The 24706-nt window shown below is 34.5% G+C and overlaps 1 protein-coding gene and 1 long non-coding RNA gene across 3 annotated transcripts in view; one reads left to right on the top strand and one right to left on the bottom strand.

The window, feature by feature from the left end:
- Window positions 1-82: 82 nt before the first annotated feature.
- The window catches only part of LOC136026318 (zinc finger protein 664-like), a 27299-nt gene continuing 2675 nt past the window's right edge, over window positions 83-24706 (top strand). The window contains exons 1-4 of one of the 2 annotated variants that reach the window (XR_010617262.1): window positions 83-147; window positions 3147-3314; window positions 10887-12325; window positions 22997-23062. Coding sequence is in view for 1 of the 2 variants with exons in the window: in XM_065702742.1 (XP_065558814.1) it covers window positions 102-147; window positions 3147-3314; window positions 10887-12112 (1440 nt within the window). In the remaining variant the exon portion in view is untranslated. Of the gene's footprint in view, window positions 148-3146; window positions 3315-10886; window positions 12833-22996; window positions 23063-24706 lie in introns of those variants that run through there. The other variant, XM_065702742.1, reaches the window with a different exon arrangement.
- LOC136026319 (uncharacterized) overlaps window positions 7456-24706 on the bottom strand; it is a 26861-nt gene continuing 9610 nt past the window's right edge. Inside the window, exon 2 of the long non-coding RNA XR_010617263.1 lies at window positions 7456-7854. This is a non-coding gene — a long non-coding RNA (uncharacterized LOC136026319). The remainder of the gene's footprint in view (window positions 7855-24706) is intronic.

Below are 24706 nucleotides of genomic sequence, written 5' to 3' on the forward strand. Positions count from 1 at the left end.
ATCTGATCACTGTATTCAAGTGTTGATCATAGTATTATTCCTTTCAAAATTACATTAACTTGATTCCACAATCTTTTATAGATTTGCCTCAAATTCTGAATATGGCTGAACTCATTGCAACTTCTGAGTGTTTTTTAATCAAAAAAGGTAAGTTATATAGTTATATTCTCTGTAACAGAGTAAAATGAAATCTGCTTTGCTCTAGAAAATAATTTTCACTTTTTATCCTTCTTACTCATTAAGTGGTACTAAGTATAAAAAAGTGTATCTGCATATGCACTTGGATCTTACCATTAAGAGCTGAAACATTACAAACAGTGGCAATTTTGTGAAACATTAACTGTGTTTTTTCTCCACTTATAAACTCAATTAATCATCTGGCAAGAATAATTTTCTCTCACTCTCTCTTGTGTTTAGGTATGATGAGCAAAATGTTATCACAAAAGTGTGGTATTAATGAGGCAACAAGATCTTTTATAAATATAATATAGGTAATATTGAAGTCAGATGGGAATGTTAAGCTAAAAATATGTAAGAGAGAGGGGCTGCATTTGTTTTTTACATTTTGGGAACTATTCCACTTGATGCAGAAAACCCCAATTGATTGGTATATTGGGTATGTCTAACTCTGTCAAAAAAGTTCTTTGTTTGTTTGATTAAAAATATTTATTTTCTTTATCTGTGTTTAATTATTGAGTTGTCATTTTTTTTACTCAATTAATTATGGCACTTGGTATTAACCAAGTGACATATAGCAATTGCAAATTCTGTTGGTCGGTCTGTCGGTCTGTCTTGGTTTTGCGAGTTTAGGCACTTCCAGATAAGCTAGGACAATGCAATTTGGCAGGCGTATCAGGAACCAGACCAAATTAAATTAGAAATAGTCATTCTTCCCAATTCTACCATATGGGGGGGGGATTGGGTGACAGTTAATTTGGAAAAATTTGAAAAGTTGAAGATTTTCAACTGACAAGTGGGTGATTGGATCTTAATGAAATTTGACATTTAGAAGAATATCGTGTCTCAGAGCTCTTATTTTAAATCCTGACTGGAACTGGTGACATTGGGGGAGTTTGGGGGGGACCTAAAATCTTGGAAAACGCTTAGAGTTGGAGGGATTGGGGTGAAACTTGGTGGGAGAAATAAGCACAGGTCCTAGATATGTGATTGATATAACCGGAATGGATATGCTCTCTTTGGGGGAGTTGGGGGGGGGTGTTAATTCTGAAAAAAATAGATATTTTTAACTTACAAAGGAGTAATAGGATCTTAATGAAATTTCATATTTATAAGGACCTCGTAACTCAGATCTATTATTCTAAATCCTGATCCAGTGTCATCAGGGGGAGTGGGGGGGGACCAGAAATCTTGAATATAGCTTTAAGTGGGGGGATCGGGATGAAACTTGGTGGAAAAACTAAGCAAAAGTCCTAGATACGTGATTGACATAACCGGAAAGGATCTGCTCTATTTGGGGGAGTTGGGGGGGGGGGATAATTGAGAAAAATTAGAAAATATGAGGCATTTGTAACTTACAAATTGGTGATCAGATCTTTATGAAATGTGATATTTAGAAGGATCTTGTGCTTCAAAGCTCTGGTTTTAAATCACGTCCAGATTTGGTGACATTGGAGGGAGTTGGAGGGGGAAACTGGAAATCTTGGAAAACATGAAAAATTGAGTTTTCTATATATTACGAATGGGAGATCAGATCTTAATGAAACTTGATATATAGAAAGATCTTATGTCTCAGATGCTCCATTTTCATTTTGAATTGGATGTGGGGGCATAGGAGGCTGGGAGGGGGAAACAGAAATCTTGGAAAACACACAAAGTGGAAAGATTGGGATGAAACTTGATGGGAAGAATAAGCAAAAGTTTTAGATACATGATTGACATAATTGGAAGGGATCCGCTCTCTTTGGGGGAGTTGGGGGGGGGGGGTTGTTAATTCAGAAAAATTGAAATTTTTAACTTAAGAACGTGTGACCAGATCTTAATGAAATTTGATATTTAGAAGGAACTCATGTCTCAGAGCTCTTATTGTAAATCCTGACCAGATCTGGTTACACTGGGGGGAGTTGGGTGGGGAACCAAGAAATCTTGGAAAACGCTTAGAGTGGAGAGATCAGGACGAAACTTGGTGGGTAGAATAAGCAAATAACGTAGATACGTGATTTACGTAACCGGACTGGATCCGCTATCTTTGAGAGAGTTTTTTTTGGGGGAGGGGTCTAGTGCTTTGGTGAGTTTGGTGCTTGTGGATGTGCTAGGATGATGAAAATTGGTAGGGATGTCAGGGACCTAAACAAATAGACTTGAGAAAGTGTTTTCTCCGATTAAACCATCTGGGGGGGGGGGGGTTGAAAGGAGAGGAATCATTAGACAAAATCAGGTATTTTTAACTCACGAGTGGGTAATTGGATCTTAATGAATTTTGATATTTAGGACAAACTTGTGTCTCAGAGCTCTTATTTTAAATCCCAACTGACATTAAGCCTCTGATTTTCCTTTAAGTGGAGTCTATTGATTCTTAGAATTTTGCTTGAGCTCAAGCCATATGAGCTCTTGGCTCTTCCGACCTCGTTACAAGTGCGATATGAGCTGTTAGCTCTTGTTACTGTTGATTTATGCCAATCCAAAACCTGCTATTTTAATGGATTTCCATGAATTTCGTTGAACGTTTCAGTCTTTTGCTTTATAAAAGCATATTGTCAAAACGATTTGAGAAAAAACCTGCAAATACATCTGATTAAATGTATATACATATATTGAATATACATGTAACATCTGTATATTTTATTTTAACATAACTAAAAGAAAAAGCATTTGGATTTGTTTAGTAAGATTTAATTCTGAATAATTCTGAATTTTGTTGAATGTTTCAGATTTTCTTATGCTTTGTAAGATGCAGATTTTAAAAACGTTTTTGAAAAAAAAACCTGCATATACATCTGATTTAATGTATACATGTTATATGTATTTGTTATACATGTTTAATGTATATATGTATGTTGAATATACATGTAACGTCTGTATATTTTTTTATTTTTTAACATAACTAAAAGAAAAAGTAGTTGGATTTGTTTGGTAAGCTTTAATTCTGAATATTTTCTATGTCCTGTTTGATTTAAATTTTGTTTTAGAAGTTGATGATGCTATACCAGATGACAGTGTGAAGACCTCTTGCATTCCAAACCTCTTGTCTCTGAAACATGAAGATGTTCCTTTCCTTTCCTTACCCAGCGATTCAGGACTACATAAGTTTGAATATGACACCCAGGGATTGGAAGCCACATGTCCTGACAATAAAGGTACATCTCATATTTTTTGTCATTTTAGATTCCAAGTTATCAGTTAATATTTTATGCAACAAAAATTAGACAAAGGGACTTAATCTTAAGATACAACTTGTTTGTGCAGGTGTTTACCGAACTGTTTTTGTGGTCTTACATGAACGTTTCCAAATATTGTCTTGAAAGTAGTTGGGCAAATGTTGAGAAAACCTGATAATAAGCCATAAATCGATAGATTTCTGTATAGTTTTCACAATTCACTTTTATAGTGTTTACCTCTCTATGTAAATTAATATATATACCAGGTGTATGTAATAGATGTAACTAGTATTTAAATATATGTAATAATATGCTCCACATCCCTGAAGATAACCATGGTCTAAGAAACAATTCTTATGTAGAACTTCCTTTTTTGTCTTAGAAAACTGTTTTCCTAGTTCTTTTCTTCAAATAAAAGGTGGACTAATTTACAGATGTGACAAAAGAACTAAAAAGATGATTGTACTCTCGCAATCTTTTATTACATGCAAGTAATAGGAATAAGAACTAGATAAAACTGGCTAATTGGATAGAGCTAAAACTGGCTAATTGGACTAGATAAAACTGGCTAATCTTTTTACTAATGTGTTTGCGAAAAATGAAGATCACTTGGCAACAGTGGTTGTAGTTAATGTGGCTTTTGGTACTGATTTCATATACAGGTATAATTAACAAGCTGAATCCAAATATCAAAATAATATTGGCTGGGATCTTAAATTTTGAAGATATAATTAATCAAACAGTTAAATTCAAATCTTGGTTTTTATTTTTAAGACAATAAAGAAAACAAAGAAACCTTAGATATCCTTGTAGAAACTAAATTAAATATACTGTCATGTTTAAACCTTGAAACGTCATGCTAAATAACTATTTGAAACTTTAGAAGCTGTTTTGTGTTATTTTCTTAAATTTATTTTGTTGGAACATTTTTCAAACTGACACAGTAATCCAGCATAATAATATTATCCCATCCTTCTTGATAGAGATGGCGACTTTCTTTAATGCAGTTTGCTGAAACATTCTCTTTTCAAAACCCTAACCAAACAGAAATTACAATGAATAACTGATTCAAACTAAAAATAATCAGAAATTAACATGAGTAGGGCTGACAACCCTTATGCCTTCTCAAATCACAACATTATTTGTACTTTACTATTTAAAAATACAAATAAATATGTTTCGTCAGTTTAATGCTCATAATTTCGCCGGTGCTTATTCCTTAAAGTCTTAATAATTTTTAAAGTTAAAAAAGTGAAAATATTTGAAATGTGTTTTTTCAGTGAAGCATAAATTATGTTCTGGTCTTGAGAAGGTATGGACTTTGTCAGCTCTATTCATGTTAATTTCTGCTTGTTTTGAGTTTGACTCGGTTGTTTATTGTAAATTTTGTTTCTCTTAAAAATGGCACTAGAACGTTTAATTTTCAATCAAAATAGCTCCTTTAAAAGTTTTATTGATATTGATAGCTATGATAGAGCAGCACTGCCTGTGATATTGATTATATTCCCTTTTGGACACCTGCCTGCATGTAGTCTTTTTTTTCTTTATTGAAAATAAGAAAAAGTGCCCTTTCTCTTAGAAAGGGCACTAGAACGTTTAATTTTCAATCAAAATAGCTCCTTTAAAAGTTTTATTGATATTAATAGCTATGATATAGCAGCACTGCCTGTGATATCGATTATACTCCCTTATATACACCTGCCTTTATATAGTCTTTTTTCATTTTTTTATTGAAAATCCTCCTTGACGTTTCCTGAAAGTTTCATATTAAAAACTTTAATGTGATTAGTTACAGTTGGCGTAAAAGTAGTGTTAAATTTATACGTAGTGGCTTCTAATTAATTCAAAATCTGCCAAAACTTGACTGGAAAGGTAAAAATAAAGAATGTAAGCCGTTCTTCAGATATTACTTTGTTATCTCCTTGACAATCTACATTCTCATAGTTTGTTATGATTTATCTCCATATCTGCCTAATTAATTCTTTAGAGCTTATCCTCAATACCCTTAGCTTGTGTAGTAGCAAAAGTTGTAGTAGCAGTAAAATTAATAGTAGTAGCCCTAGCTTTAGTAGTAGTATGAGTAGAAGCAATAGCATTAGGATGCAAATATTGTGTTTTCGTTAGTTCAAAATCACCCACAACAAGCCTTTTAACTTTCAACTAAACACACAAAATTATTTTTAAGATGTTGCCGACATGCCCTTATTACAACCTGCATACACACGGGGTATTTTGACTGTTTCAGTGGGATTAATAATAGTTGTGGTAGCAGAAATATTGCCTGTTTTGTTAATTGATCATGACATTTATCATTTCCTGAAAATACCAAATAAGTATACTTAGTCATTTTCTACTTACACCTATTTGACAACCCGCATGCACATAAAGTGCATTGATTTATTTGGACACTCCCCTCAACATTCTGGGAAAGGCTCACCTGAATGCTTTTCATCTTTTGGAAAGAAAGATACCAATCTTGCGCAATAATATATACCATATGTAAACGATGAACGAATTACCTAGCTTTAAGCCTTTGCCCTGATGGCTGTAGGGGTTTTGGCATCCTCAAAGGTATAATTACTGGACTTTTCAACAAGTTTGAACAACATAGCTGTCTCAAAATTTTGGATGCGTTTTGGGAAATGATGAGTGTGGGATGAAGGGCTGGTTGCCTCTCAATAAGTTTTGACAATAAAAATTCTCATTAAATGAGCCCCATCCAAAGTTCATACGACTGGTCATTCCATAAAACCTATATACCCCTAAAGGATAACTTACAACCATTGCCCCTTGGCTCTGGTTTTTTTTTTTGTCAAGCCTGAAGGCATTGTTAATTGTTCTTTGAACTATTTTGAACAGAATGTTTGTTTCCAAATTTCAATGAAACTTGTTTGGAGAAAAAAGTGCCTCGGGGGGGGGGGGGGGTAGCTGCACTACTAATAACACCAGATTTTTCAAAAAGTATTGTATGACTGGTGTTATTAAATATATGACAAGCTAAAGTAGTATCAAAGGAATTATTAGAACTATTAGAAACTAAGACTTTGTGTATACTTTCTTTATTCAGGTTCATGTATTAATACTGATGAGTATTAATATTAACTACTCATTGCAGCATCCATCTATCTGAGGCCAACACTGGGATAAACATTCTTCCTCCACCTTAGTATCGATTTTCGATTTCCAATCGATTTCCCATCTAGTTTCGATATCCAATCGAATGAGTCCCGTGGAAATCATTCGATTTGGAAAAAAAGGGCATGGGGGGACAAGTTGCCTTCCGTTTTCTTTAGACTCTTAAGAAGTCCACTAGAACTTTTAGTTTCCAATCAAATGAGCCCTCTTTGAAGTTTATACGAGCATCCCTTTCATAAGAACCATATATGCCCCATGGATATAACTTACAACGCCTGTTTGGGGCCCTGGGGGTTGTGTAACACCGGAGTTTTGTTATCTGACCTTTGAACTGTTTAACAAAAAATGGCTATCTCAAAATTTGTATCGGATGGGTTTGGGGGGGGGGGACTGAGGCCTCTCTGAAGACTAGACGAGCATCCCTTTCATAAGAACCATAGACGCCCCCAGGATATAACTTATAACACCTGCCCCGAGAGCTGGAGGGGGAAACCAGAGATTTTGGAAAATGCTTATAAATGTCGTAGATACGTGACTGGACTGGATCCGCTGTCTTTGGGGGAGTTAGATGGTGGGGCTCAGTGCTTTGGCGAGTTTGGTGCTTCTGGACGTGCTAGGACGATGAAAATTGGTAGGCGTGTCAGGGAGCTGTACAAATTGACTTGATAAAGTCGTTTTCCCCGATTCGAACATCTGGGGGGCTGAAGGGAGAGGAAAAATTAGAAAAATTTAGGTATTTTTAACTTGCGAGTGGGTGATCGGATCTTAATGAATTTTGATATTTAGAAGGACCTCATGACTCAGAGCTCTTATTTTAAATCCTGAGAGGCATTAAGCCTCTGATTTTCTTTTTAAAGCAATCTATTGACTCTTAGAATTTTGCTAGGGCTCATACCATATAAGCTCTTGGCTCTTCCGACCTTGTCACAAGTGCCGTATGAGCTCTTAGCTTTTGTTGACTCTTAAAAAGGGCATTAGACAGACATGCAATGAGACACTTTTATTATACATTTTGTCAATATACAAAAAACCACATCAGCGTCTTTAGAAAGTCAAAGACTTGTTAGTAGTGGCTGATAAACATTCAATGAGCAACATTAACAAAAAAAGGAAATGAAATGAGACAAAAAAGTGGAAAAAGAAAACAAAAGGAAAATAGAGAAAAAGATAGAGAGAAGAAAAAATCCTACTTGAAAAACAAGACAATAAGCCATACTATTTATATTATTTACTTAAAAAAACAAGACAATAAGCCATACCATTTAAATTATTTACTTAATCTCTTCCCAGAAGGTGGTTCTTCAGTCTACTCTTAAACTGGCAAACTTTTACTGATAACCTTATACTCGTTGGTAACGAATTCCATACTACTGGTCCAGCAAACCTGGAATTAAAACTTGACCTCTGAGAGCTGCGACACTCATCTACCTAATCATCCATATTTTTAGTCTCATAACTGTGGTATGAAGAATTCCTTGTAAACATTTGACAAAAATTTCAGGGGACAAATCGTAAATACTATGAAATACAAAAATAGCAAGTTGATAATCATGAAGTTGGCTAACATTTAAGAATCATGAGTTTCTTATAACAATTACCTGTATCATTTTCACTGTGGACATAATTTCCTAATAGTCTAATAACTTTATTTTGTAAAACCTGAACACGTTTAAAATGTGTATAAAACCCACTAGTCCATATCACACATCCATAAGAAATATAAGGCATCACAATGGAATGATAAAGAGTTAAAAAGGCAGAACGGGGTAACTGATTTTTCTCAGACGCCGAATCAGACCAAGCCCTCTAGATACCTTAGCTGCCACCTGATCACTATCTGATTTCCAACTCAGAGTTTGATCAAGGCGGAAACCAAGGTATCTCACCACAGCTACTTTTTTCAATGGCCTATTACTAAGAAACATTTTCCCACTTAAATCAACTGCACTTTCTGTCCAACTAAACAACATAAAATGAGTTTTTAAAACATTTAAGCAAACAGCTTGTCTATTTTTTCAATTGAGATGATTGCTATATATATAAGGCATTGGAATTTATTAAATCATATGGGTATGCCCAGAGTTGGATGATATGCTCTGACTCAGCATCAGCCCTTAAGTACCTGATGAATGAGCATGAACCAATTCTTGAATTAGTTTGTATTATCCACCAAATAGTTAGGTCGTTAGAGCTTGTGGGAAATAATATATTTCTAGTCTGGGTCCCAGCACATGTGGGAATTGCAGGAAATGAATCTGCTGATAAAATGGCAAAGTGGGGTATTTTAAATGGTCAGATTATAAGTGTAAAACCCGCTCAAAATGAATATTTTGCACGTATTTATAAGGTGTTATGTGATAGAGAGACCAATAGTTTTATTAGAAGCTGCAAAAATTCAATTTCAGAACTTTATGATTATAAGGCACCACCTGATGAACTTGTGCATGATGTTAGATCTGTTGCTGTTAATGTTTTTAGATTGAGGACAAGTCATGCCAAAACCCGTTTAGTTTTACATAATTGAGGGAGAGTTAGCTCGCCCTTCTGTGATATTTGTAATGAGTATGATGATGTTAGGCATATTCTCATGAAGTGCACAAAATATGAAGCACAAAGAAATTTGTTCAGAAACCAAATTATGAAGTATTTTGGTGCTTTTACAATGAGAGCAATCCTAGGTAAGGCTAAATCCCCTAAGTGGGTCCATAGAAAGACTATGCTGTTGTTGACTAAGTATATAAAGGGTTGTAATCTGCATAACATTCTCTGATTTTTCTTTCTTTTTTTTTAAGTTATAATTTATTGACTTTTATATTCATTGTATTGACCTTTCTATTTCGTATTTTGTTTCCATTTATAGATGTTTTAATTGTAGTAACTGCATTAACTTCTATTTTTATTGTACTGACTTTTTCATCTACTTGTTTAATCCTGTATTTTAGCTTTATTTAAATCTGTGTATGTTTCTTTTCACAGATATTTTAAGCAATATTAGCAGAATAGAGGTGTTATATACATACTAGTGCCAGTGATTTAAGCAAGAACACTCTGTACAACGTCCTCTCCCAAGACATCTTAAGTGTTGACGTGGCCTGTGCCAAAATTTTATTTGTGTGTTTTTAAAAGTGACGTGGCTTCATAAGCCCAAATTTCAAAAGAGGATCGCACGGGTACGAGCGGTTGATTCGCTCAAAGGTCAACTAAACAACAACAAACAACAAGAACTTTATTTTGTAAAACCTGAACTTGTTTAAAATTAGAATGATAGAATGATAAAGAGTTAAAACGGCAGAAAGGGGTAACTGATTTTTCTCAGACGCCGAATCAGACCAAGCCCTTTAGATACCTTAGCTGTCACCTAATCACTATGTGCTTTCCAACTCAGAGTTTGATCAAGGTGGAAACCAAGGTATCTCACCACAGCTACTTGTTTCAATGGCCTATTACTAAGAAATATTTTTCCACTTAAATCAACTGCACTTCCTGTCCGACTAAACAACATAAAATGAGTTTTTAAAACATTCAGTGATAAACATTGGAGCCGTCTGACCTAGGCAACACTATAGCGTTATTTCTGATTCCTCTTTTTTTCAAGATGTTTTCCCCTCAGGGCCGCCAGTCAAGCGGGATACCCCCGGATGTAAATGAGGATGACGTATTGCGCACACGTGGATGTTACATCATAAAAATGTAAATTTAAACGCACGTGTTTTTGTTTCTTTTTAGCCTCGCTAGCTGTGAAAACTAATGACGTTTAATCCATATACTACACTAAAGCATGAAGAAGACAATAGATGAAGGGTTGATTCAGTTATATTTATGTAATACATAGAAGGCAGTGGGAGTGAGTTTGAAGACCCGGTACCAACCGGCCTATAGGCCTTAAACTGCTGGGGACAGACACCTCAAGTACCCGCACTTCCCACTACGTAATTGCATAAGGAGAACCCTTTGATTGCTGACCGGAGGATATTTTCATTTTTAATAAAAAAAAGTATCTGAAAGTGTCTGAAGTTGTCAAGAATTGTGCGTGTTCTTTTTTTTTCTGTGCCCTTTTTGTTTTTCTTTTAATTTTTTCATACCCCTCTTTGGTGCATTTCTCTTGTATGCAGAGAGTAACAATCCCGTAAAATATATAAATATCAGTATAATACATAAAATACGTAAAATACCGCAAAATATATAAAACAATAAAATAGGGATAATATCAATGTTACGGGACCCCTAAGGCTACGGTAAAATCTGTAAAATACAGAATTTTACTTTTACCATTTACAACACTAGGCTGACGTAGTATTCAACTTTGCAGTTACCCCCAAATATGTTTGACTTCAACAAATGATGTGCATTCTTTTCTTCAAAACTTGTTCCTTCATAACTTGTTTTTAAACTCGGTAGACTTCTTTTTATTTTCAGGTCACTTGTCATCAAGCGTGTCTGGACTACACTTACAGGGAAACACGTCACTAGTTGCTTCAAAGAATTTATCTGCCAATTGTTTCTCAAATTCATTTGCTTTGGAATCTGAAGAAAAAAACTTAAAAATTCAGAAAACATGTTTGAAAAGTCGCCTTCAAAGTAAAAAGCATAGAAAATCGGAAAGACATCAAAGAACACGTAAAGGTGAAAAGATGTATAATTGTGGTTTATGTGTTTCTACAGTGCAAAAACTGAAACGGCACCTAAGAGTGCATACGGGTGAGAAACCTTTTAAGTGTGATGTATGTGACAAGAAATTTTCTCAAGCGGCATCTTTGAACACGCATCAAAGAGTGCATACGGGTGAGAAACCGTTTAAATGTGATGAATGTGACAAGAAATTTTCTCTAAAGCGTAATTTAAACACGCATCAAACAGTGCACACGGGTGAGAAACCTTTTAAGTGTGATGTATGTGACAAGACCTTTTCTACAGCACACAATCTGAAACTACACCGAAGAGTGCACACGGGTGAGAGACCGTTTAAATGTGATGTATGCGACAAGACCTTTTCTCAAGCAACACATTTGAACACGCATCAAAGAGTGCATAAGGGTGAGAAACCGTTTAGATGTGATGTATGCGACAAGACCTTTTCTCAAGCAGCATCTTTGAACACGCATCAAAGAGTGCATACGGGTGAGAAACCGTTTAGATGTGATGAATGTGACAAGAAATTTTCTCTAAAGTGTAATTTAAACACGCATCAAAGAGTGCATTCGGGTGAGAAACAGTTTAATTGTGATGAGTGTGACAAGACCTTTTCTCTAGCAGCAACTTTAAAGACGCATCAAAGAGTGCATACTGGTGAGAAACCGTTTAGATGTGATGTATGTCACAAAAGCTTTTCGCGGGTAGATAATTTAAACACACACAAACGAGTACGTTCGGGTGAGAAACCGTTTAAATGTGATGAATGTGACAAGAAATTTTCTCTAAAGTGTAATTTAAACACGCATCAAAGAGTGCATTCGGGTGAGAAACCGTTTAGATGTGATGAATGTGACAAGACCTTTTCTCAAGCGGCACATTTGAAGAAGCACCACAGAGTGCATATGAAAGAGAAATCATTCAAATGCGATGTATTTGAGAAATCCTTTTCTCATCGGGAGTCTTTGAACAGGAATAAAACACATCATACAGATGATAAACCTTTTAAATGAGATGTATGTGACAAAGCTTTTTCTATAGCGAATATTTTGGAAATGAGCCAAAGAGTACATACATGTGAGAAATTGTCGAAATGTGTTACTTGTGACAAAACTTTTTCTCTACAGCATAATTTAAACACACAACCAAGAATACATGAGAAACCGTCGTTGCATGTGATAAAACCTCTGTGACAAGACTGCACAATGATGAGTAGCCTTTTAGATGTAAGTAACCTTTTTGCATGTGGCAAATCCTTTTAGATGTTATGTATGTAAGAAATGCTTTTCTTTACTGGACTATTTGAACGTGCATAAATTAATGCATACAAATGAGAAAACTTTTAAATGTGATGTTTATAAGAAAAGTGTTTCCTACATTGAAAGTCTAATAGAAGTCTACAGTATCTAAAACTTAAGCGTAAGATAAGAGATAAGATAAGATAATATTTATTTTCAAAAGACTATCACAAGCTCTATAGAGCCGAATTCACTTTATATGTCAGTAAAAGTTACGGAAAAAAAATTTCAAATCAGTATATTAAGTCAAACACTTGAAAATAAAAAGAAATTAAAAAGGCAAAATCATCAAAGATAAAGGGCAAATCAGTAAACTTGATAATTAAATTACAAAAACATTACAGTAAATCAAAAATAAAAACGGCAATAGAGGAAAAAGGGGAATTTGGCAAGTACAAAATCACGAATTATTATTATTAAGGTGTTCCAGAATAAAGAAGAATGAATGAATGAATGAATGACTGTATTTAAAGCCATTTTTCAGGCCGTATACATACATATATAACAACAAACAAACAAAATTATGTAACAATCGACTTTCGAATAACAAGACCCTTCCGGACAAAATTCGCCACTGCTACTATATTGATTTTTGAAGTCGACTTCAAAGTTCCAAGAAGGGGCTCACGCCCACCCACCCCAAGAAAGCTCCCTCTTAGCTCTTTTAGCCCCTGACACCTGAAAAGAAAATGGTCTAGCCCATCAAGATTTCTGCAAATTGGGCAAGCATACCGCATTTCCGGGTGACACCTATTTTTCCAAATACTGTGAAGAGGGAGACAGTTTGCTCGCACCTGCATCCAAGACCTCAGAGATTCTTTTGGAATCCCTAATTTAAAATATAGCTCTTCACCATAATTTTCTTTCACCTTATAGTAAGAACTTAAGCTTTCCGACTGGCGAAGGTCACTCCACCATTTCTGAATTTCTTGGTCTTCCAGCCTTGTTTGGATCTCTGACAGAAAGGCTTTTTGATCTGAGATTGGACCCTCTCCTTCATTCCATGCATACGATAGACCTGTGCTGTCCAGTAGTTTTTTGACATGGAAGGGCCATGACGATTTTTGTCCCAGGGTAAGTAATTCATCATATGCTGCTCTGATGAGTCTTGAGGAGGGACATTGCAGTATTTTCAGCCAAAACTTAATTAATTGGATCTGTCTATGTTTTCTCATGGAGAAAAGTCCCAAATCTCCCTTGATGAAAAGTCTGTGAGTTGTGGCGTGCAGACCTAGCATTCGTTTATAATATTGTAGCTGTAGAGTTTCTAATGAGTTTGCCCCTTCTAGGCCCCATACTTCCCCTCCATAGTGGAGGATTGGCCTTGTTTTTGAGTTGAACACGTTTTTGTGCATCTTTAAGTCACCTATTCCCGTCAGATTACTGTTCCTTAACAGCGTTGCCATTGCTGCTTTTCCTCGATTTGCCATCTTCGAAATATGATTGCTCCATCTTCCGTTCTATGTTAGATGGAATCCTAAATATATTGCCTGAGACACAACCTTCACAGCTTCACCATTCAAATTAAAACTTTCCTCATCTTTATTTCCTGTTGATTGTCTACGGCAAAAAATCATCACCTCTGTCTTTTTTGTGTTAATTTCCAGTTTCTTTTCCTCTAAATATTCAGCTGTTAAATCTAACAGAGTTTGTAGTTCTGAATTGGATCTGGCGAACAAGGCAATATCATCGGCAAATAATAGTAATGATAATACTTTATTTCCAAGGTGTACAACTGGCGCCCACCTTTTTTCAAGGTATTCGGCAAGATCATTTATAAAAATAGCAAAAAGTTTCGGTGATAGGGTACTACCCTGTTTTACACCTTTTACATTAAAAAAAAACTCTAGATATACCGCTTCCTGCTATCTTTACCACATTTCTGGTCAAACAATACATCGAGAGAAGAACCCTTAAAAAGGGTGACGGAATAAAGAAGATGAAGCGTATAGGAGGTTACGAAACCTCTCTGTAACAGCATCGATCGGAGAGTAAGTTGGGATTGCTAAGGAGGCTGACCGTGGGAGTCAGAGTCTAATGGGGTTGTGAAAATCAGGGTGTAAGTCCTCAGTCCGGGGATTGGAAATGACTGATTTAGCGAAAAGTGGGCAAATTTTTTCCCTCCTTTCTTTTAAGGTGGTAATGCGTGCAGCATTAAGGAGGAAGGAGTATGGAATTTTGCCTTCTTGTAAATGATCCCGAGCGAACGCTTTTGGACCGACTCGATTTTGTCACTAAGTTCATTTGAAAGTTGCGAATGCCACACCGGACATGCATATTCCAATAACGGCCTAATAAAGGATAAGTAAACACGGAGGGAATGTTTCCTAGGACAATTAAATTCGTTTAGCAGCTAAAACATGGATAGTGAAACATTTGCTTGTTTAACAATGTTGGAAACATGTGTGTCCCACTTAAGATCATTTGAAATTGTGACACCAAGGAGTTTAACATGTTTCACTAGCATTTCGCGTGGGATCGGGTCGTAAAAAACAGAATTGAAGCGTATTATGCGTATTAGCGTATTGAAGCGTATAGGAGTTGAAGCGTTTTAGTTGAAACTTAAGCGTTTTATAAGTAGGATTTTGAAGCATCCAAAAATTGTCCCAAGTAAACTAACTATCATCAGTTCAAATATTTCTCATAAATTTTCACTCAAAATGTTTTTTTTTTGGGGGAGGGGTATGCGTTTTTCGCAAGAATGTAGTAATAAGATTGCAGTAAAAAAGAGTACTTAGGATAAACTTAGTCTTATTGGGACTCAGGAGTTCCACTTTGGCAACGGTGTTATTCAACCACTTTGTGTCCTTGGCCCAAGAAAAACCGAACTCGCGAAAAAGAACTGAAAACGCCATGGATTGTCCGTAAGCTATTTTCCAAAAGACACAAAATCCTTATTTATTTTGGGAAATTGCATTTGTCAAATCTCGGAAAAAGTTTTCTTTTTCCTACTTGAAACAAAATAACAATTAGCTATGATGCAGATTTTCAACCCATTTCTGTTTCAACTTGGGCTAAAATACTTGTTTTTCTGAATTTTCTTAATTTTTTAGACATTTGGTTTGTTTACTAGCCTGGTGGACTAATTGAGGGTTAAATGGGGCCTGAAACTGGGCTACCTAAATTTAGTTTTTTCCAAAAAAAAAGATGGAAATACTTGTTCTTTGGGTCTGAAATAATTGCCCTTGCAGCCTTGAATCGGGATTTAAAGTAAGAAAAGAAGTCTTCCATTAGCTTTGGAACTCCAACTGCAACAGTCTTTTAAAATACGGTCTGGACTTTCACTGACAAGTTTGACGTGATGCAGGACTGTCATGCACACAAAATTTCATGTCATGCACAAAAAAAGTAGTGAGGGAATAAGTCTTGCCCCCCCGCCCAAATAAAAACAAAAATTATCCTAAAATGTCTGATTTAACCTTAATTTTTTTAAATGATTTGACTTAATTTTCGGTTTAAAAATAATAAAAAAATCAGAGACGCTTAAAACTTATAACAATTCATTCCTTTGCTAAACGGAACAAAATTTTGGGCCAAAATTTAGTATTGTATTTCGCTTGAAAAGAGCCTACATACGGTATATTTTTGCCACTGAGGCCAAAAAGTATCAAGTCTTTGGGTCTCAAATCGGCTGGAAATGTTTATTCATTGTTACTGAACCTTGTGTCAAGAAAACCCCAATGCAAAAAAATGTATTCGAATGACCTTTTTTGTTTAATTTTTTTTTGTTAATGACCTTTTTTGGTTTGACGTAAATAATTTCTTAGACCACACTGCTTTTCCATTTACGAAACAAATAATTGAAGAAAAAACGGGTTTAATTTTTTTAAATAAAGCAGTGACAACTAAATAAAATAAAAACTACACTTTAACTAACAAAAAATAAAAATACTCCGAATATTTCGGCCCCACCTCCGGGAGCCTTTCTCAACGGAAAAAAAAAACAAAAAGGGAGAAAATTACAACAATTTAAGACTATTTTTAAGACATTTTAAAAATGCCGCGACAACTAAACCAAACTAAAAATATAAACAATCATATATAAAAGAAACAAGAACTCACATTTTAAAACAAACACTCCCGCACTTGAATGTAACTTTAGAAAAAACTGCAATAATTGTTTCTATTGGCACTTTCCTCTGCCACAATCGCTGTATAAATCGGGATCTATCAAAAATGAAAAATATAAATATATTTTGTATTTATACATTTGTAAGTATAGATTTTGATTGGATTTGGGGGTTGGGTGACCTCTTTTTCGTATAAACCTGTAAGATTTTGATTGGATTTGGGGGTTGGGTGACCTCTTTTTCGTATTGTTACAAGTATTTATATTTTTCATTTTTGATAGATCCCGATTTATAAAGCGATTGTGGCAGAGGAAAGTGCCAATAGAAACAATTATTGCAGTTTTTTCTAAAGTTACATTCAAGTGCGGGAGTGTTTGTTTTAAAATGTGAGTTCTTGTTTCTTTTATATATGATTGTTTATATTTTTAGTTTGGTTTAGTTGTCGTGGCATTTTTAAGATGTCTTAAAAATAGTCTTAAATTGCTGTAATTTTCTCCCTTTTTGTTTTTTTTTTCCGTTGAGAAAGGCTCCCGGAGGTGGGGCCGAAATATTTGGAGTATTTTTATTTTTTGTTAGTTAAAGTGTAGTTTTTATTTTATTTAGTTGTCACTGCTTTATTTAAAAAAATTAAACCCGTTTTTTCTTCAATTATTTGTTTCTTTTTTGGTTTAAGTAAATTCCAGTTACCGGTTGTTCAGCTTTGCTTTAAGCTTAACTTGGGTTGAGAGCCAACTCCCTCTATTTTTTCAGGCATTGTTTTGAACTCTGATTTTTTTTTTTTTTTTTTTTTTTTTTTTTTTTTTTTTTTTTTTTTTTTTTTTTTTTTTGTCTAAATGACGTTCGCCATTGAGAACCAACTCTCAGTGAGTAATAATTTTTTTAATTCTGTTAGATCATAATTTTTGTTTGTATATAACCTTGGTCAACATATTTGTATATATTTGGGAAGTGGGGGGGGGGGGGTGGAGATCCATTTAAATTGGACGTAAAAAGTAAAAGCTAAAAGCTGTATGTTTTCTAATTGAGTTGCGGAAGATTGTTGAGTCATAGAAAGGAATTTGAGCGAATTTTTGTTGAAAATGAGGCCTGATGAATTTACATATTTGTTTCCAATTGTTTGGTAATATAGAAGTAAAACAATCAACCATTTGCTACATGAAACTGCGTTAACTACTTCAAACTATAATTCTGAAGAATTTATTTTCTATATTTTTGTTTCTTTTTACCTATTCGTGGAAAATTTACTGAGCTACCCCATAAAATTTTTAATTCCAGGTTTATTTTCAATTAAATTAAAGTTAACTAATAACAATTATTGAATTAGCTGTAAATGCAATATAGGGTTAAGACCCCTCCTTGAAATCAATCAATCCTATATCATAAAAGAAATGTCTTTTTATTCTCTTTATTCAAAATTCCAAAGCTTCCATTTTGAAGACCAAGAGATTGTTATATTTGCAATATCGTTAGTATTTCATATGAAAAATATGCCAAAAGTCTGTCAAATCTGTTGCAATCAAATGTTGTGCATTTTCTATCATCTGTTTGTTTTAGAAACATTTATTGCAGACTAAATTATGGTTTTGTCCAGTTTTTATTCTGATATCGATGAAATTCCGTTTCAGTGCTCCTCTTAATTTTTCTTTGACACTGTTATTTTTTAATTTAGCCAAAACTAAAAAAAAATAAAGTTATTGAATTTCGCATTTTACCATATCTCCCGAAAATTGACTTGGATTTTCGGAAAAAAAGAGAGGAATAAAACCAAAATTCAACCAATTTTTTTTTCAAATTTACGGTACGATATTTGATTTTGATTCATATTTAATTACAATTAATAACTAGACCTATCACTAAGAGACTTCTTTCGCAGAATTAGAAGATTGTACTTCTGAATTTTAGACCTCTATTACTGGAGTTTGGAATTCGTATCGAAGTCGGATCACAAATTTTGACTCTAGATTTCTCTGTAGTGAGTTTGCTTTATCTCTTGAATTCAGTATAATTTCGGACTTTTGGTCCAGATGTCACCGAATATCAAAAAGTGTGAGTTCCCGCCCCTCCCCGTTGTGATACCCCAGCCCATAAACAGGAAAACATAAAGGAAAATAAACTGGCATTTACATTAATTGTGGCTTCTATTGTTTAAATTTTGTCCTTCTGGGTCTAATCTGGTCCAATCTGGGTCTAATTTAAATGCTTTGAGGTACTTGTAAGAAGTACTCACCCCCCCCCCCCAAATGAACTGAGTCGCAACTTCTTGTTTGTTCTACTGAGCACAAAGCACAAAAGTTTTCTTTGTTATTGTGATACCTATTGGTCTTAAAGCTATTGTTCTGAAGACAAATATGGAGGGAGGTGATTGCTATCGTTTATCTAAAGGAGCACGTTCCTTATTGAGTTCTAAAGGTCTTTAAAAGACTTGTCTGTTTATTTAAATTTGAGAAATATCTCCTTTGGAATGTTTTGGACAGATTTGAAACTCCTTCCTAATAAAAAAGGTTGGAATCAACCAGCATCATGCCGTCGTAGGAAAATTGGTAGCCTGCCCTCTGAAGTCACGAATTCACATTCTGGTAATTTGTGTTAATCAATGTTGCCAGACGTAGTATAATTATGCGAAATGTAACATAATTGGGAAACCAGAGCATCCGGGTATGTTCCTCTGAGCCATGATAATTTTAATTTGTTTCGAATTTTACGTTTACGAGTTGGTTTTTTTTACTGTAGGTGCTACTCAAAATTTGCTGGGATTTCGGAAAAAAAGAGAGGGAATAAAATAAAAATTTAGTATTAAATTCTAATAAATCTATAACTTCTTTTTAATTTACGGTACAATTTTGATTCAGCCTTCGGTACATTTAATAGCTAGACGGAGCACTACGAGCTCCTTCATAGAATTTACAAGTTATACCTTTTAATTTGGGACCTGTAGTACGGGACCTTGGAATTTATATCGAAATCGGATTGAAATTTTTGACTCTGGGGTCCCAAAGTTGACACTTGTTTTTTTTTTTTCAGTTAAATTTTTTATTTATTGTCCAATTTGTCACCAAATCTCAAAATTTTGGGTTGCTGCCCCTCCCCGTTGTGACACTCCTGCCTAATACCAGAAAGATAATAAGCAGATTCAACTTTCATTTTTATTCATTGCGGCTTCCATTGTTCAAATTGTGTCATAGTTAAAGCATCCAAGCTGGGTGTAATTTAAATGCAATAAGTGAAATGTAAATAGTAGATCTCTGTTGTTTTTCTTTCTCTTTCCCCAAATGAACCTAGTTTGAAGTTTTTCTGTATTCTACAGCACACAAAGAACAGATGCTTGCTAAACTATTGTAATGCACATTGGGTTTAAGGGTATTATACTATGATTGCTTTGTTTAATTGAGTACAACGAACGGTGACACGATAACACAAACACAGAGCCAAGTCAAGACCACCATTTATTCGAAAGTAGCACATGCCCTTGGAGTTATAAAATGCTTTAAAAGACATGTCTGTTTCTTTGTGTTTGAATTACATGTCTCTCAGAATATTTTAAATAGATTTGAAACTCCTCACTAATAAAAATATTTAACTGACATGAAGTCGCCCGAGAAAAATCGGTGACATGTCTTAAGTATTCACGACTTCACATTGCTGGTAGTTTGTGTTAATCAATGTTGCCAGAATTAGTATAATTACTCAGAATGTAGGACAATTGGGACAGCAAAGCATCCAGGTATATTCCTCCCTTAAAAAAGAATAATCTAAGAAAAAGTAGAAAAACCTGTATCATCACATCTGAAAATAAAACAAACACCGAAATGACTTTTTGACTAAATTAAAGTAAAACTCTTGATGTACCAACGGTGTAATCAACCGTCGGAATTTTTGTAGTTATGATCTTATGGTATGTTTGGAAAAAAACGTGCTAAAGATATCTGAAATTAAATACGCGTGATTTAAGATGATATATTTTTGGATTAAGTGGAATGTTATGTGTTTGCTGCTGACCATTGAGAATTTTTGCTGTGGTGCTTTTTATTAAGAGCCGAAAATACTCCTAGCTGGTATTAGTTTTTGAAAAGCTCATCAAAATGTGTGTAATATCTCGTGAAATCAATACAAAGAGATAAAGTAACTCCCGAGGACGTGAGCACTTTCCAAAGAGTGTTCAGGTTTTGTGTTACCATAGCAACACATACGCTGAAATGATTCCCGTACGATTATGCCTCTGCACGATCTTGCCTCTTGACTATGCCTCCCTTCAATTTGTCAATGCCAAGATAGCCCTTAGAATCGAAAGAACAACTATTTTGTTACTATGTGTATGTAGTCTAGTGAACCGATTGTATGACAGAGAACTCATGAACGTGAGAAGAATAATCGAACTAAAGAACTTTACTGAAGAAAGTTTTTCCAGCTCTGGCAGAACTCGCCGTGAGAGTCCTCTCCCTATTGCATTCGAACTTAGACTCGGGAAGAATTTTATCAAAGATGGGTGATGTAAAGACGCAAAATGGATATAATTTGAAGATATAAAGCATTAAATCTGTCCTTTTCACAAAGTCGCAGCTAACATAAGGCTTCACAGTTCCACAAACCTTTGTGTAGCCCATTCTTCCCCAAATCAAGAAAACGAGTCCGAAAGTTAAGATAATAAACATCGGATTATTTAAGCTGAATGTTTACCCATTTATATGTTTATGAAGTGAAACGTTGAGGACGAAGAATGATACTATGCTACAAAGGGCATTCAATCCATCAAGATTAAAGACAGCTTGGAGCACCATTGTGATATTCTGCATTTAGTCATTATGTTTGCACTTTTTCTTTCATTTGTTTATACGGTGCCCTCACTCCCTTTGCGAGTTTGAAGGGAACTATTATTATCGTCAGATTCTATTCAGACCCTTTATTAAGTAGAACGAAATTCAACTTAACTTTCATCAGAATAAATGCAGAATAAAAAAAAAAAAGTATAGCGTAATTCAATCCAAAAAGCATAACTTTGGGCTACAAAAAAGCATAATCATCTCCTTCTAATCTGACAGCGTCTGTGCTAAATTTAAAATTAGAGTGGAACATGGATAGGCCTCATCAATTGAACTACACTCATGGTAAAGTAGAAAGCAAATCTCAAAAGTCTGTAAATTGTGATTAGCCTGATTTCTGTGTATCTCATCAAGCCCTCTGCAGCAGCCCTTAATTACCTGATGAATGAACATGACCCTAGTCGTGAGATAGTTTATAGCAGGCCTATTCATCAAATTATTAGGTCATAAGAGGGAGAAGGAGTGGAGGTAGGTACTTGAAAATACTCCCAGTATATACTTTAGCCTGTAGACCAATCCCTGAAAGATTCACTTCCCTAATCCAAACCCTTTCTGATATAGCAAGAAGTCAATTAACTAGAATTTTACCTATAACATTTATTTATAATGTATTATGTAATAGGGATAGTATTGAATATGCAACGTTAGAAATTGTGCAAACCCAATGATAGTCCTTTATGATTATAGGCTACCATCTGATGGACTGGTACATGATATTGGATCTGTTGCTGCTACTATTTTCAGATTAAGGACAGGTCATGCAAAAACTCATTCAGTTTTGCATAAAAAGGGCAGAGTTAGTTCTCCTTTCTTTGATATTTGGAATGAGTTAGATGTGTTAGACATAGGCTAATGAAGTGTAGAAAATATGATGTACAAAGATATGTACTTCAAAGTTTAATTCTAAAGCATTTTGCAATGAGTACAATTCTAAGTTGTGCAAGTCCCCTAAGTGGTCCCATAGAAAGGCTGTATCCCTATTGACTTAAGTATTTAAAAAATACAATTTACATAATGTTCTATAAGTTTTGTGTCTTTATTGTATTTTATGTATGATTTATTTGATTTATCTAAATTTTTTAGTTGTTTTTTTTTTTTAATTTAATTTTGTATATATCTAGACATGTTGGGTAAATGTATCAAAGTTCATATAATTGACTTACCAATGAAGTGAATATACCACTTGATGCCTTTTTTTATGCTCTTTACAAATATAATTGTTGCTTCTAGCCTATCACAAATTCAAATTTAAACACTTTTTCACCTAATTTAACTATAAATAATTTTGGCAATGAGAAAATGTAGTATTATTTTGTCTAAAACCACCAATAACTCATACTTTTATTGAAAATTTGTCATTTTAAGAGCTCAAAAAGTGCTTCAAAAGTACACTTTAAATAGAGTTGTATCAGAAAGACAATTTTAGAATTTTAGCTCTCTCCTTTAAAAAACAAAACAAAACTCATCACATTTCCAATGCTCTTGACTGTTTAAGGATTTGAACCCATTTTTTTTAACTGTGTTATGATAAGCTGACAGTTGTGGTTACAGTGGTTGAAAGTCATTATTATTCATCAATCATTACAGCTTTTGTTTTTTCAGAGACTTCTCCAACTAGTTTCTTTAATAAAATCTGATCAGTGTATTCAAGTATTGATCATAGTATTATTCCTTTCAAAATTACATTAACTTGATTCCACAATCTTTTATAGATTTGCCTCAAATTCTGAATATGGCTGAACTCAACACAACTTCTGAGGGTTTTTTAATCAAAAAAGGTAAGTTATATAGTTATATTCTCTGTAACAGAGTAAAATGAAATCTGCTTTGCTCTAGAAAATAATTTTCACTTTTTATCCTTCTTACTTATTAAGTGGTGCTAAGTATAAAAAAGTGTATCAGCATATACACTTGGATCTTACCATTAAGAGCTGAAACATTACAAACAGTGGCAATTTTGTGAATCATTAACAGTGTTTTTTCTCCACATATAAACTCAATTAGTCATCTAGCAAGAATAATTTTCTCTCACTCTCTCTTGTGTTTAGGTATGATGAGCAAAATGCTACCACAAAAGTGTGGTATTAATGAGGCAACAAGATCTTTTATAAATATAATATAGGTAATATTGAACTCAGATAGGAATATTAACCTAAAAATATGTAAGAGAGGGATAAAGTTAGTTGAATTCAGCTGCTTAACTTTGGGAGGCTGCATTTGTTTTTTTAAATTTTGGGAACTACTCCACTTGATGCAGAAAACCCCAATTGATTGGTATATTGGGTATGTCTAACTCTGTCAAAAAAGTTCTTTGTTTGTTTGATTAAAAATATTTATTTTCTTTATCTCTGTTTAATTATTGAGTTATCATTTTTTTTTACTCAATTAATTATGGCACTTGGTATTAATCAAGTGGCATATAGCAATTGCAAATTCTGTTGGTCTGTCTGTCTGTCCTGGTTTTGCAGGTTTAGGCACTTCCAGATAAGCTAGGACAATGAAATTTGGCAGGCGTATCAGGAACCAGACCAAATTAAATTAGAAATAGTCATTCTTCCCGATTCGACCATCTGGGGGGGGACAGTTAATTTAGAAAAATTTGAAAAGTAAAGATTTTCAACTGACAAGTGGGTGATTGGATCTTAATGAAATTTGACATTTAGAAGATTATCGTGTCTCAGAGCTCTTATTCTAAATCCCAACTGGATCTGGTGACATTGGGGGAGTTTGGGGAGGGACCTAAAATCTTGGAAAATGCTTAGAGTTGGAGGGATTGGGATGAAACTTGGTGGGAGAAATAAGCACAGGTCCTAGATATGTAATTGACATAACCAGAATGGATCTGCTCTCTTTGGGGTGTTGGGGGGGGGTGTTAATTCTGAAAAATAGATATTTTTAGCTTACAAAGGAATGATAGGATCTTAATGAAATTTCATATTTATAAGGACCTTGTAACTCAGATCTATTATTGTAAATCCTGACTGGATCCAGTGTCATCAGGGGGAGTTGGGGGGGGACCAGAAATCTTGAAAATGACTTAGAGTGGGGGGATCAGGATGATACTTGGTGGAAAAACTAAGCAAAAGTCCTAAATACGTGATTGACATAACCGGAAAGGATTCGCACTCTTTGGGGGAGTTGGGGGGGGGGAATAATTGACAAAAATTAGAAAATATGAGGCATTTTTAACTTACAAATAGGTGATCAGATCCTTATGAAATTTGATATTTAGAAGGATCTTGTGCTTCACGTCCAGATTTGGTGACATTGGGGGGAGTTGGAGGGGGAAACTGGAAATCTTGGAAAACATGAAAATTGAGGTTTCTATACCTTACGAATGGGTGATCAAATCGTAATGAAAGTTGATATATAGAAAGATATTATGTTTCAAATGCTCCGTTTTCATTTTTGAATTGAATCCG

This window comes from Artemia franciscana, chromosome 4 (genome assembly GCF_032884065.1).
Source record: "Artemia franciscana chromosome 4, ASM3288406v1, whole genome shotgun sequence".
NCBI classification, from domain to species: Eukaryota; Metazoa; Arthropoda; class Branchiopoda; order Anostraca; family Artemiidae; genus Artemia; species Artemia franciscana.